This window comes from Melospiza melodia, chromosome Z, assembly GCF_035770615.1.
Source record: "Melospiza melodia melodia isolate bMelMel2 chromosome Z, bMelMel2.pri, whole genome shotgun sequence".
Taxonomy (NCBI): Eukaryota; Metazoa; Chordata; class Aves; order Passeriformes; family Passerellidae; genus Melospiza; species Melospiza melodia.
In genome coordinates this window covers 983,712-999,490 of record NC_086226.1, presented here as the reverse complement: position 1 = coordinate 999,490, position 15,779 = coordinate 983,712, and the positions used below count along the sequence as shown (strand labels likewise).

The window sequence follows — 15,779 nt, the reverse complement described above, 5'->3', positions numbered from 1 at the left end:
CATGGAACTTGAAGTTGAAAGAGAATGAATGGAAGCCTGACTAAAATCCATGTAAGCCACAGTGAAAGCACTTGAACACAACCACCAACTTGCCAGAGCAAGTGATATTACTCACACAACCAAGTCTACCCCCGGCTAAGTGTTCCCTTCAGCTCAGCCCAGCATGTGTACTCATCTTTCCAAGGACTGCTGCTTATCTGGACGGCAAGAAAGCCCTAGCATTTCTGAGGGACCTGAGTTCTCCAGGCTGCAGTGCTACAAGATTCATTGTTGAATCAAAAAACCATCCTGAAAACTAAATACTGTTTAAAGTTAATGAAACTAACCTCAAAATATAAAAGCTATTTCCAAATTAGTTTTACTGAAGTCTGGGCTGTGAGATTTCCACCCAAATCCCTCCAAGAGCCTTTAGAGATGTTTGCTTTTGTGATCTCTTTTCTTTTGAGCAGAACAAATTTTCTATCATGATAATATTTTGCTGCCTTCTGTTTTCGAACAACCTGAAGAAGCCACCAGCAGCATTTTCTTTGCCCTTAGGCAGCATCCCAGAGCAGGACCTACCATCGACCATGCATCAGGTATCTGTGAATGATGCTCTCTCGCAGAATCTCTTTGTGGAATAATTGGCAGGAGAGAAACACAATGAGAGTTGTCACGGCTTCCAAGGAAATGCTGTATGTAATATCTCTGCAGAATAAAGAGAAAATTACAGAGATTAATCTACTGGGTTGTTTACAGGCTGATTTCCAAGAATACTTGGTAGCTTCACCTGAAGTTATACACTGTGTAGCACAGCGAGATTCAACTGGGAACATGTGAACAACAAATTGAAGAAACTCAGAATCCTTTCATACCAAAAATGGATGTTTTTCTTAGGAATAAGCAATTTTTTCAGACACCAAAGGACAAAACAATGTAAAAAGAGGTATTGCTCATGGCATTCAAGTTGCAATTGATAAACTGACTATACTTCTTCCTCAAAATACTAAGTATCTCTCAAAAGTGTGTCCTTTGTACTATTAAACAAAATTGTCACAAAGCCATCATCCTAAGTGAGGGAATGAATGTCCAGCTAGCCCAACACAGCTCCATCTGCCAAGAAAACTGGATTCCTATGAGAAGATTGTAATCTACAAATGCCAGCTCAAGTGTACAAAATGCTCAGGGTATCAGGATATATTGCTCAGTTTTAAACGGTATTTTTGAGGTAACAGGGAAGTAGAAAGTTTCAAAGTATTACAAGGTATTCAAGATAATCACAAAGAATGAGCTGCAATGCTTAAATACAGACACCAGACAGTTCAGCACAGTTCATTTAGCCCCGGTTCATTAGGAAAGGCTGTGCACCAAAACAGATGACAGGCACACTATTAAAAGTATCTTGTGCTTTCTGTTCCCACCTCTGCCTATAATGACCTTGTTACAAATCTGGTTTTTAAAAGGGAGATAAAAACGGCATTTGCCTCCTAAATCAGTAACAAATTGCAGACTGCAAGAAACCTTTTAAAATGCAATGAACTAACTTGAACATGAACCAGTATCATTCCTACTTTCAACCAAAGACCATTTTTACGTCCTCCAAAATGAGGTACTTCATTTGGTGCAACAGCACCACCCTGCAGTTCATCAGAAATATTGTTATCAAGTATTGTTATTGTTACCACAAGTTCTTTTAATGCTTCTCCCACTGTCACTATTTAATTTCCACAGTATGCTTCACAATCCAGTATTGCTAAGTTACAATGGTTTCCCTGCGACAGTTATCACAGTTTTCTGACCTGGGACCTACTGGAAATTCAAAATCTGTTTATTATTGTCAAATGCAAATATTTAACAGTACTTCTATTTAAGAGTTTTAAAAAATCAAAACACCAAAGAACAAATCAGCATATATGTTGGTTAATCAGTGGTGCTAAATTTTTCTTTGTTACAATGCCACCTTCCAAAAATTTTATACTCAACAGGTATACAGTTAGAACAGGTATAAGCATAAAACTAAGTGCACTTTCAAACAATGATGATTTGAAAACTACAGTGCAATCTCCCAAAACAAAACAAATTGACCCCAGAAAGGACTAGATTTTCATTAGTCTCAGGATCAGAGCTGGTGTGGTCCTCACTAAAACACACAGCATTTTATTTAAAAGAAATCAGTCTAATTTTTAACACAACCAAATAGCTTAATATTCTCAAGTGTGCTGCCAGGTATACTGCAAACAACATGCATTACTGTCAAGTGTGAAAACAAGAATTTCATGCATCACAATGCACAGACAGCTTAAGTTAAGCTCTTCTGCAGCAGCTCCAGGCCAGAGTTTCTCCAGAGTGCAGTTATTTACTCAAAGCCAACAGCAAACTGGAATCACAATTTCCTGGATCACAATCCACAGAACTGCACCACCTCTCATACAAAAATGTTTTTAAAAATGAAGGTTGTGCATATTCACTGTTTTTTATTTTCTCTCACTTCATTTGAGTATTTGAACCCCGAACATTTGAAGTTATGGGTTGGGAAAGGACATACTGCCTAAGTAACATTTTCCTGAAAATCATGATGTCCTTTTGAATTACTTTTACTTTCTGCAAGTTACCTGACTTTTTGCCCACTCCTGAGGAAGTTCGCCAGTGTAAATGCTGATAATTAGATCAGGCCAGAGGTTACACTCTGATCTGGTTCCACTGCAAATTCATCTGAGCCAGAAGCAAGGCAGCACTAGGAACAGTGCCCGCTCCCTCTCCAAACCAGAGGAGCTGTGCAATCCGCCACCCACACGCATCCCAAGCAAAGCAAAAAAGACTTAAATACATACATAACATCAAATTATCAAAGGCTCAGCCACCAGCAATAAAAAAATTGAGAAATGTTTTTCTATCAAAATAAAAGCAACAGTTTGGGAAAATACTTTTTGATATTATAAGAAAAACATTTAGAAACTTATCATTATGACATTGGCTGAGAATACCAGAACAATGTTTCCTACCCCAAGGTGATGAATAAAAAGGGCAGCAACTTCAAGACATACTACAGCATGCACTGGGTCACTATTCAGAGAGGAAACAAATTTTGGGGTCTAGTATACTATTTCTCCATTTCAATCATTCATTCATTTATTTTTATTATAACCCACACAAGTGGAATAGCAAATTTGAGGAAACATTACAAAATAATTTTCTGTTTTGACAAGAATCAGCATAAAAAATAAACTAAGACATTACTGCACTTTATAAAGGAAAAAAAAAAAAATCTGCTTTCAATATTCTTATATAACTCAGACAGAGAAATACCAGAAAGGTAAATTCAAACAGTCCCACTTAGTGAGCTGCTCTCATTTTCTCTAAGTTCAAAACCCAGACAGGGCACATTTAACTGTAGAAACACTCCACTCAAACCTGTAGAATCTGTTCAAATTAAATCTGCTCTGACATAAACACAAGCAGGATCCTGATATCTGGGGTAACCCCTCAGGTCCAGTCACCCTTAATTTATCAGCACAATGATAAAGCCTCAGAGCAAAATTATTTTCTCCACCAAGGGTCAAATGTATGGTTTTCTGAAACTCAGGCATTTCTAAAGGATCACAAGAACTACCAGGAACTTCTTTCAACTTCAAAGAACACATTGTTTATTTATATTGAGAGACTATATAATAGAAGGACTTGGTTTTGATTTTTTTTATTTTATTCAAAGCTATCAGTCATATAGAATGACTTTACATGGAATTTATGCTGATCTTCAACTTCCCCTGAAAACTGTTTGCTTGCAGATAAGGAGGAAACCAGAAATAATGAACTCATGTATCAATTACATGTCAAAATTATTTAGCTACTTCTTTCAGAAAGCTAGAATAACTGCATGTTGTTTTGAGCTTCTGTGGCTTTTTTTTTTTCCTTCTCAAGTGTCTTGCAAAACAAATAAAAAATCTACAGATAGAGCTCACGCTCTATGTAAATGGACATCATAAAGCAATGTACCAAAACATGCAGAGGTCTTCTCTTTCTCTTGTTTTGGATTTTCTCTTTTGGGGATTCATTAGTTATTCTCAATTTTTTTCCACTTATTTTCTCCCTCGCCTTTCCAAAGGGAGATATATTCCCATATCAGGTAGATAAGTTAGCAGATACTACAGGTCTGTCTCTCAAAAGACATCTCGAGTCTTTCACATGGAAAGAATCTGAGACAGACTGTAGTCCAGAACTCATGGCAATCGTTTCTCTCCCTTATCCCAGACAGCTGTCCTCCTGGAATACCCCATGCCTGGTATGCCCTCCTGGTACCATACCTGGTATGCAGCGACATCCTGGGACTGGATGGAGCAGGCCCAGGTTCTCCCAAGAGACACCTGAGCTAAAACTGATTTCTAGCAACAAACCTTATACATAAACATGTACTCTCTGAAGAAAATACAGATCATGTCCCATCTATCCAAGATAATGTTAAATAATGAATTCTTCATAGAATGAGGAGCTCCAAAATGCAAGATTCCCTGATACTAGCATAACAAATCTGTGTATTTAACACGCGTTTGGTGTCTACATTTCAATGAAAAACTGATAAATCAATGGATTCCTTCCAAAACCAAATTATGCCAGATCATTTCAATTAAAATTTTTTAATTAAACAACTACATAGTTGTATGATTTATAATCAGAAATAAACCAGTAATCATTAGATAACAACTTATTAAATCAAAAGACAAAAATTAGAATAACAGAATGGTTTGAGTTGGGAGGCACCTTGAAGCTTATTCAGTCCCATTCCCTGCCATGGGCGGGGACACCTTCCACTATCCCATGGTGCTCCAAACCCTGTCCAACCTGGCCTTGGACACTTCCAGGGATGGCAAGTCCACAGCCTCTAAGAAATAAATTCTACTGAGTCAGACCACATTCCATTTTAATCTGTGTTGTCAGGTAGGTAACGGAGATCCTGGGCTCCTCTGGGACCTCTACAGCTGCTTTAAAGCAGCACTCCAATTAGACACACAGTAGTACTTCTTTAGAGAAATTGGTGCAGTACCTAATTCTTCCAAGACATGGATTGCAGAGAGTTTCACTTCTCTCCTGGTCTTCAACCAAGAACATACATTTTAGTTTATTTATTTTGTTTATTGACTTTGGTGGCGAACTTGTAAATTAGAATCATCAAATCCTAGGCTTGTTTGTTTCAGAAAGGACCTTAAAGCTCATCCAGTTCCACCCCTTGACACAGACAGGAACACCTTCTGTTAGACCAGGTTACTCCACGCCTTGTCGGACCTTAGCCCACATACTGTTCCCAAATGATGCAATCATCCCACACAGAACAAAAAAACTATGATCCTGTTAAAACCACAACTCCTCAGTATCCTGGCATCTGCTTTATCCATTCAAAACCATGTGGATGACCTCCTATCAGCATCACCTACCAAGAACTTCAACAATCTACCTATGTGTCACCATCCTGCTGCTGCTGGCTTCTCTCCAAGGCCAAGCACTGCTCACAAGTGCTTTCTATGCTCCCAGTCATTCAGCTTTGTTCCCTGCCTGTGAGAGAGAGGTCTGTGACAGCGGAACCGAGGTGAAGCACAGAGGCACCACAGAGGAAAATCTCAGCTACGAACTCCAATTAACACTCTGAAGGCACATGCTGTTGTAAACACTTTAATTACTCAGTGAAAAGGAGCTATTTCTATATCAGCACACAGAGGCTGGGAGCTCATAAATTATTTCACACCTACAGAGCAAACAGCCTGAACAGCCAAAAACCAAACTCCAAATTTCAACTCCCACCCCCAGACCGAGCCCCCCTCCCTGTTCAAATATTTTCCCGAACTTTCACCCAGCCAGAGCTGTCTACTCCGAGTATTAAAAGGTTAAAAGGTAACCCATTTTCTAATTTAGGAGAGTTGCCAAAAGGGCTGATTCATACAAAAAGTCTCAAATCATACAGGAACCAGGTTTCATTTCCCTGCTTCCTGAGGGCCCACCAGAAAGGTGAAAGAGGAGTCACCACAGAGAATAGGATCAGTTTTTCAAAACTCAAAAGCAAGTACAATATCTGGCTATCAGTCTCAGGATACAAGTACAACAACTCAAAGAGAACATAATCTTTCCTCTTGGAAACACTCCTAATTTTACACTCACTGATGGCACATATGCACTCTGGCAGCTGATAATGTTCTACAGTCATTACAGCTGACTCCAAACATTTGAGAGATGTCCCGGGGGGCACTCAGCAAACAGAGACTGGAAGCAGAAAGAATCTCTGACATTTCGCACTGCATCTCCCCCATGCCGGGCATTCTCAACTGGGAGAAGAATAGGGTGAGAGAATAAAAAATCCCAGAATGGTTTGGGTTGGAAGGGACCTTAAAAATCATCCATTCCCACCCCCTGCCATGGGCAGGGACAGCTCCCACTGTCCCAGGCTGCTCCCAGCCCCATCCAGCCTGGCCTGGGGCACTGCCAGGGATCCAGGGGCAGCCACAGCTGCTCTGGGCACCCTGGGCCAGGGCCTGCCCACCCTCCCAGCCAGCAATTCCTAATTCCCAATGTGCCAGAATCTGTGCCTGCCCTCTGGCAGTGGGAGCCATTGCCTGGGTGCCGTCCCTGCCTGCCTTGTCCCCAGGGGCTGTGCAGCTCTCCTGGAGCCCCTGCAGGCCCTGGCAGGGGCTCTGAGGTGTCCCTGGAGCTTCTCTGGTGCAGCTGAACAGCCCCAGCTGTGCCAGGCTGGCTCCAGAGCAGAGGGGCTCCACTCCCTGGAGCATCAACAGTATGGAAATATTCTGAAGCAGTACATAAAGGATTAACATTATTCTAGAGCCTTTTTTCACAGACCTGTTTCTTAACCATCTGGGACTATGTGACTGTGTATATTGTCGCCTCACTAATAATTATTTCTTCCCTCTACAGATGAAAAATCCTAGAATAAATTTTGGACTTCTAAATGTTGCACAGAAGCTGTATTATTCTCCATTTACTTTTCATATCACCATGTCTTGTTGCCAATATCCACTAAAACTAATTAAAAGACATTACTTTTCAAACAACAGCTCACAAGAGAGCAGCCCAAATTCCTATAGAAATGCACAGCTGCAGAGACTCTCAGGTGTAGCTTCCAGGCAAGAGGAGATGACCCAGGTGATCAAACAACTACATTAGACCATCAGAGAGTTCTACACAGAGCCAGACCATAGGAATCACATCAGTGATGCAGCCTAAGTGAAAGTGAACCTGCTCCACAGTCTCTCTCTGTCTTTGCTTTTGAGACCCAAATACCTGCAAACAGAGGTTTTTCAACACTCATCATCTTTTGTGGAAAGAGGGCTGAAAACCATATATGAAAGCAGATCATTAGGAATATGATACACAGAATAATGTACAAAAAAAACTGTACAGACCTCTGATACTGTGCTTTGAGGTGAGGAATTTCATTACAAATTACAGCACACCTAGTGAACAGATAGAACAGGTCACAGAAAAATACTGATCTAAGTCTAAAATAAAAACTGAACTAGAACAGGGTAAGAATATATGATACAGATAAAGGTTCTCCTACCACCCCAAGGTACAGCAGCAAATAAAACTCCCTTTATATGAATCAGCTCCCTCCTAAACAGAGCACAATAGTCTAAAACTTAGAGGCTCTTCAAAGTGAAAAAACACAAATCTCTCTCAGTTTGGATATTTTCGCTACCTTCAACCTCAGTTTCAACAGATGGAAGTTTGCCTTTGATGATTAGACAAAGTTGCCAAAATTGCAAAAGTCACATGTTTTCCAAATAATGGAGCTACCGCAATCTTGATAAAAATTCCTTGAACAGACTCCTTTTACAAAGAACTACTCTGACCTATTCTTTTGAAAGCAACAAAAATAATTAAAATATGGCACTCCTAGCTAGAACAGAAAACATTTCTTAATCTCTTTGCTACTCACAACTGGCAAAAAAGAAAGCCTAAACATCTAATCATCTGTACATGGCACTTTTCCTACACTGCAGTTACTTTGTAGAGCTTTATAATCAATTATACTGCCTTTCTTCCTCCTACATTTGACTTTTAAGCTCCCATAAAATGCAGAGAGCATCCCTAATTGAGTCAAAACTTCGTCAACATTTACATTTTGTCAACATTGTCAACATTTCCAAACGACTAAGACTGCACCCTAAAACAACCATAACTAGAGAAAATAAGGGAATGTAATAGAAATATCTGCTAACTTGTACTGGCACCACAGGGTGCTACTTAGGAGTGATGTAACTAGATCACAGTATTTCATTTTTCCTCCACATGCATTTATAGTTTTTAATGAAGTGAAAATGCACTGATAACAACCAGATGTTCAGTTATGGATACCAGCTCTTAACAAGCTGCTGAAAGAAGCCTTTATAATTTAAAGCTTTGGGAGCTCCATCCTGCAACAAAATGTTAGCAATAGTTTCTACATAGCAGTCATACAATTAAATACTAACATTGTATCTTTTTGCCGACTACGCAGTTCGAATCATTAGTGTACACTCTTGAGTGCTAACATTAGCAAAACCAAAGAAAAAGCAGAGTATCCATAGCACACCCAAGGGAACCATAAATCAAACATCAACATATGGTAACATAAGGGTTATAAGGGACTGCACAAGTCTAATTGATGAAAACTGTATTTCCTATAAAATTAAACCTGAAACTTTTATGCCTGGCATTTTGTACAATGCAGCACAGCCTGTTTTTCAGAAAGGTAATTCAAGATATTTTTAATAACTCTCAGACACAGCACCACAATGTTGCAGAATCCCAGAGTCCCTACTGCAACCTATTTCTGCCTTAAAGCACATTTGCCTTTTCCAATACAAACTAACTTTGAGAAAGATTCTCTTAAATTCCCTGTAAAAAACTGAGACGCTTCCAGAAATGCTCTGCCTCCCAGAAAAGGCTCTGCAGCCTTTCCTAACAAAAATTAAAAAAAAAAAAAAAAAAAAAGTTATGCTTCATAATAAGGGACAGAGGGACAAAGATCTGATATTTATCTTCTTCCACATCCCACACCTTTCTTATTAATTTTGAGAAATACAGTCCACCTGCAATTTCCAAGTATGCTGTAGGTTGTTTTGTACACATAAATGAGTTTATTCTGTCAAGGCTGATAACCAGAGCAAGCTCAGAGGTGAGTGACATCTGCACATACCCAAGAAAAGACTGGAACCCTCACGAATTCTGTGTCCCTGCCAAGCTCAAACTTCTTACATTTATAATCCCAGAATGGTTGGGTTGAAATGGGACCACCAAGCCCATCCAGTCCACCTTCCACTGTCGCAGGCTGCTCCAAGCCCCATCCAGCCTGGCCTGGGGCACTGCCAGGGATCCAGGGGCAGCCACAGCTGCTCTGGGCACCCTGGGCCAGGGCCTGCCCACCCTCCCAGCCAGCAATTCCTAATTCCCAATGTGCCAGAATCTGTGCCTGCCCTCTGGCCGTGGGAGCCATTGCCTGGGTGCTGTCCCTGCCTGCCTTGTCCCCAGGGGCTGTGCAGCTCTCCTGGAGCCCCTGCAGGCCCTGGCAGGGGCTCTGAGGTGTCCCTGGAGCTTCTCTGGTGCAGCTGAGCAGCCCCAGCTGGGCCAGGCTGGCTCCAGAGCAGAGGGGCTCCAGCCCTGGCAGCAGCTCCGTGGCCTCCTCTGCACTGGCTGCAGCAGCTCCAGCTCCTTGTGCTGCTGGAGCCGGGGCTGGGGCAGCTCTGCAGGTGGGCTCTCACCTGAGCCCAGGGGCACAGGGGCAGGATCCCCCTGCCCTGCTGCCCACGCTGGGGATCAGCCCAGGGCACAGGAGGTTTCTGGGTCCTAGTGCACATGGCGGGGGGATGTCCAGCCTTTCACAACTTCTGGGGTATAACCAGGATATATCAAAATCCTTCTCCTCAGGGCTGCTCTCCAACCAGTCTGGAACAACTATGTACCTGTGTGTGCAAACCTGTGTGCAAAATACCACACACAGGTATCCCAAGCACCTGAAGCGACATTCAGAACAAGTTCAAAAGGAAGGAGTGCAAAACGGCTGCACAGGTACCTCTGTTCCTGCATTTTGAACACGGAAATGGCATTCCATGCTTTAAAAATATTGTTACAGTTTCAGGGAAGGAGAAAAATACAAGCTTTAACTGGGGTGCAGCAAGCAAATCTATTCAGACAGCAGATGCCAGTTGTATCCACCCTTTCACCAAACTGCATCTGCATAACCCAAGGGACACACTAATTGTTCAAATCCCCTGTTTAGGCTATTGAATGCTTTTAACAAAATCTTTGCTGTTCTGAAAGATACTTTGAAGACCAGCTCAGCTTGGAGATTTTAATGGTCTGTCACCAAAATAATTAATCTTTGATAGTATCTTTACAGACAGACATTCTGTTACAGTGCCGTTGCAAGCTGCCAAAACTGTCTGTTCTCTCACAGGTGATCCTAAGTTCTGACACAGAGAACATTACAAGTTTGAATATTTCATCTATTCCACTCAATCTATTCCTTCCCCAAATTCACATACTAGGCTTGCAGCTCTCTGGATTAATTCCAGCTCACAAGACAGCAGCCCTGTTTCAAGTTTCCCTTGAAACAGAACAGGGAAAGAATCTCTAGTGATAACTGACCAGGAAGAGAGAGGGAAGCAAGAAGTACACTCTCTATGAAAGCAATCCTGATCACTCTCTTGAACAAAATTAATAATAAAGTAATACCTTATAACACCTTTTTGAAGAACATAGCTGGACTGCGTATTAGAGAATGCAAGTTCTCCAGTATGTCCTTTCCCCTACTTATTTCCCTTTCGATGTATGGGAACAAAATTCTTAGTTAAGGCATTATCACACTGTTAAACGTATTCTAGTGATAAACAAGACAGTAATACATATTTTTGTAAGTGTTAGTATTTATTAGCAATCAGCAACATTCTGTTTCAGGAGAAGTTCAGCTAAAAAAACTTATTTCACCAAAAGAAACCAAACTAACCACAAAACAAAAATTTTCCACATCTATCTCTTATGAAATGTAAGTTTTTGATATAGCTGAATATTAAATTATGGACAGGATTTATAATTTTCTTTTTAAACAAGCCATTTTAGCATTAGATTTTACAGTAATCTAAGTGCTTCCAGCAGCTGCTTCCACTTGCAAGCAAGCAGATTCACACAGAAACAGAGCTGCTGAGAGCTTCAGTTGTGGAAGTGGGTGAGGAACTATCATGCTGGCATACTTTCTCCTGCTGAAAAGGCATTATGAAGGATACTGGACTACACACAGGTGCTTCCAAGAAAGAAAAATAAAACCCTGCAGGATTTATGAACATGCCTGTATATCACAGTCCTCTCAGCCCTTTGTACTTCCTCTAACCTGCTCCAAACAAAGCCTGTATGTGTTGCAGGAAGTCCTGACAAGGTCTGTGGAATGACACTTTGAATCACACCACTAATTCATTACACTCTACCTACACAAACCCCTCGCGTTAACGTTGACAGAGCTGCATTTAATGACAGCAGTGTCTCAAAAAACATTGCATCCTTGTCAGTTTTCCAACCAAAAGAACAATCCCAGCCACGACACAGCAGAGCTCTATACTACACTGCAACAGACAATCTGAAACTCCTCCAAAGCTGCCATGCTTCAGCTGGGGCGCTACATTTTAGACACAGACTACAATGAAATTTAACACTAAAGACACTGCTCACTCTACGTTTAGTAAAGTTTATCATGGGGAAAATAGTCAAAACTCATCAGAACACTTCCACAAAAGTGGAAGAACATTTTGTTTCCAAAGAACAAAGCATGCTCTCCTACATAAAACACTGAAGTATGTTTTACGACACATTTCCCAGCAAGACATGGAATCAACATTTCTCAAATACAACAGATGCATGAAAAAAAAGCCATGTAAACAAATCTGGAGATCTACAGAAACATTCCACTTATTAATTTCTCTTGTCCCTTCTTTAGACATCAATTCATCGGAATTTTAGAAATCAGTATTAAATAGCACAGTATGATTTATTTTCAATTTAAACCCCCACAGAACTGCAGAAGAACTTTAGTTTTCACCTTACTGCATACCCCAGAGCTGAAGTGACACCTCCACTGTACCTTCCCCTGTACCATGAGCACAACCATTTCCACCAGTTACTGTCTGTGTGCTGACAGGGGTACCTGAAACAAATGGAATAACTTCTGTTGATGGTTTGAACTGGGTGTAAGACGTTCATCATGTACTTCTTCCAACAGAATATTCAGGGCTGGCACTGGCAGCAGCTTATCATTATCTGTACTGCTCCATCACATGGAACATTCAAATACAACTATTTAAACATTATAAACCCATTACTACAAGTTTCATAGTCTCTCAAATGCTCAGTTTATAAAAAAAGACTAAATTTAAAAAAAAAAGCCTACTTACAAGAGGGGAATTTCAACAATGAGCTGGATGAGGCAACACAGCAATTCCTCTATAAGATCTTCACACTCCGTTCCTAAAAAAGAAACACAGAAAAGGATGTCTGGGTTTTCAAATACCAAAACAAAACAAAGATTCAAACACACAAAGGCAGATTATCAATATATTAAATTAAAGAACAACCACTAGAAGTTCTAGCTGTTAAAGGAGATAGGATTTTTTTCCTGAAATAGAAAGCACTTGAGATTATTAACAGAGAAAATGGTGACACCCTCTCTTTTTTACATAAAAAAGTAACTAATAACAAATGCATAAATTAAACGAAATGTCAGTATTGTAGGAATGTGCTAATATTTAGCACAACAAGCCTTCCTTTACTACTTACAGAAGATCATATTAAACAGTGTAATTACTAACTGTTGAACTAATCACTGGTGACTTCTCACTGGTCCACAGTTAAATGTCCTTTCAAAATCCCCTGCATGCACTTCACACATTTTCCCACTCTGTTTTTTTAAATCTAAAAGAACAATCAGAGACAGTGTCATTTGTCTACGATTCACTGAGCAACATCATAAAAGAATGTCCAAATAATGGAGCCCCTGACCATGTCACTACTGCTCCAGAGTAATACAGATACAATGTTTTCATGGATACATATTTATCCGTTGAGGAAGTTTTACACATTTCAATGACAAGCTTGTGCATTTTAAGTGAACAGAAATTACTCTCTAGTCATATACAATGTGATAAAATGCATGCAGTGATGCAAAATTATAAAAAGACTTGCAACTATTCTAAGCAATAAAACTATTCATATTTTACATGAGTAATTTTTAAAAGCAACTGTAACAAAAGACTTCCAAGACTCATTAAAGAAAAAACTTATTAAACCACTCGAAGTTATCATACAGTACTAAAAAAAACCAAAAGATAAATCTCTTGGCTCATCAGGATTTTTCTGCTTTCAAAAATGAAATTATGATGAGAAACCTATAACATCATAAAGAAGTGGAGAGTTTTATAGCACTGAATGGCTTAAGAGTGGCATTGCTGATCCCCAACATTACAACACTGCAGCACAATAATTACCCAAATGCCTGTTTATTTTGTATTTTCAAATAATTAAGTCCTGCCATAAACACAGCTTTATAGCCAGGTTACAGAGGTGTTACTCTGCTTAACTCAAGTTTGTTCTTGAATACAGAACTCAATTTTAAGAAGCACACCAGGGGGAATATTCACTATAAAGCAAAATTATTTCTTTCCACAATCAGTTTATTAAAAACACATTAAAAATTGTCACCTAGTGAACTGCACATTCTAAAGGAAATCAGTTTTTTATCACGGAAACATGGTTTCCTTTATATAGAATCCCCCACAAGTAACACAATGCAGCTCCTGTTAGTAAAACCAAGAACTGCTCAGATTATTTAACCTTGGACAGAAACCACAGCCAATAATGGAGCACAGATAATATATTCTAAAGTAACTTGAATGTGACACTTTCCTAAGGCTTTCTGAACCTAGAAAATGCTTATAAAGCAAGACTGCTACTAGTTCCCAACAGGTACCTAATTTTTCTCCCAACAGAAGAAAATGAGAAGAAAAAGGTTAAAAAAGTAAGGTGAAAGCATTTCTAAAACATAAATTTTTCCGCCACACTGTATGCACAACTTATATGAACAGAGAATAAGGTTATTTAAATATGAAAGAAGGCTTTTCTCTCAAGACAATATTGAAAATAAAGGAAGAAAACGCTGGGTTAGCACAGTCACATAGAATGAAAGATGTTATTTAAAAAAAAAAAAAAAAACAACTTAATTGCTGTAATCAATGTCATTCAGCTACAGTAATTAATGTATCCTTTTCCCAATGGGGGCACACGCATTCTTGTTTAATTTTCATCTTGCCAAGACAATGAGGAGGATGCAAGCCAAATCTATAACGTGAGAGAGAGCTATAAACATGGAACACTCTGTGTTTTCATAAACAATGCCTCTTTCAATAGCAGGATAAAGACAATACACACAAGACTCATTCACATTAATAGATCACATACTTGGATCAAAGACCTGTAAAGCCTTGGGGAAAGTAAGAACAGGGTGAACCTGTCCAGATAAAATTAGAGCAGGGTGAAGAAATCATAGGTGTATCTTCCAAACTGCACTTCAGAAGTGACAGCAATTACACAGGTTTTAAAATGTCCAGTCATGCTGAAGCACCATTTTTTTCATCAGCTATATTTAAGTCCTCGACCATGGATTATTTCATTTTGCAAGAAATTTTATGGAGTTTGACTTTTTGGTGGGGTTTGTTTGTTTTGGATTTGGTAAATATATATATATATATATTTATATATATGCATATATACATATATATGTATACATATAATATATATATTTATATACCTTTGTAACTTTTTTTTTTAATAATGCGGGTTTTTTCATTTGTTTTTACTTTTTCAAAGTTACCCACATTACAGATATCGGATTAACACACACTACACAGGTTAAATGGCTTATGAAGATGAAAGCAGAGATGCCAGGAGGCCCCAGTTCTAAAATCAGTTCAGCTCCATCTTCTCAAGAACCTAACTACTACATTGATAAGGCCTGATCTGGTGGATGCCGAATATCTTACCTGATCAGTAAGATATTCAGGCATAACAAGGTACATCCTCATCGTAAATGCTACTTGTTTTTCTGCCCTGTTGCTCATACAGAACCTGGACACAAGTAATGAAATAAATAATTCCTTGCAAAACAGACTTAGAGGTTCCCCAGGTTTTGTGGTTTGGTCTTCAGTTCTAATTACTCCTAAAAACTTACAACTTCTGCTTGATAATAATGAGTACATAAATTGATTGCCTTCCCTCATTTCCTTTGTGTGATAGCTGAACATGCATGAAATCATTTAAGGCTTGCAGTAAATGTCTTTTTATTTATTCCCTTCTCTATGTCCTCATATTTGCTTTAATACGTCACAAACAGCCCTTAGTAGGCCTTATGTTTACAAATTCCTCCATAGAAAATGAATAAAGCTTCCTACTACAGCTCAGGGAACAGGTTAAATGAATCAATAGTCTGATTTGAACTAAAATACTCAGCATGTGCTCTCTTGCACCTTTGAGTCACTACAGTTAAAGACTGCAGAAATTACAGGATATAGACGTTGGAAGGATGAATGATTCGTGTTAGTGAGACTAACTCCAACTTCAGCTGAGCAGATGTTGATTCCAGTTTGGGATTTATTGATATCAGGACATTTTCAGCTGAATCTTGAAGGATATGGGTTTAGACTCTCTGTGGATTTTCCTGCAATCAAAATTCTGAAATCTTCCCCAAAATTATAAGCAAATTTCAGTTACGGATGAAGAGGCAA

The 15,779-nt window shown here is 39.4% G+C and overlaps 1 protein-coding gene across 5 annotated transcripts in view; it reads right to left on the bottom strand.

Moving 5' to 3' along the window:
- Positions 1-15,779, bottom strand: part of DYM (dymeclin) — a 209,830-nt gene that overhangs the window by 167,478 nt on the left and 26,573 nt on the right. For 3 of the 5 annotated variants that reach the window (XM_063179768.1, XM_063179771.1, XM_063179769.1), the window contains exons 6-8: positions 12,399-12,471; positions 12,059-12,151; positions 562-687 (exon numbers count right to left, since the gene is read on the bottom strand). In XM_063179768.1, the coding sequence (XP_063035838.1) occupies positions 562-687; positions 12,059-12,151; positions 12,399-12,471 (292 nt within the window). The remainder of the gene's footprint in view (positions 1-561; positions 688-12,058; positions 12,152-12,398; positions 12,472-15,779) is intronic. The other 2 variants (XM_063179770.1, XM_063179772.1) reach the window with 1 other exon arrangement.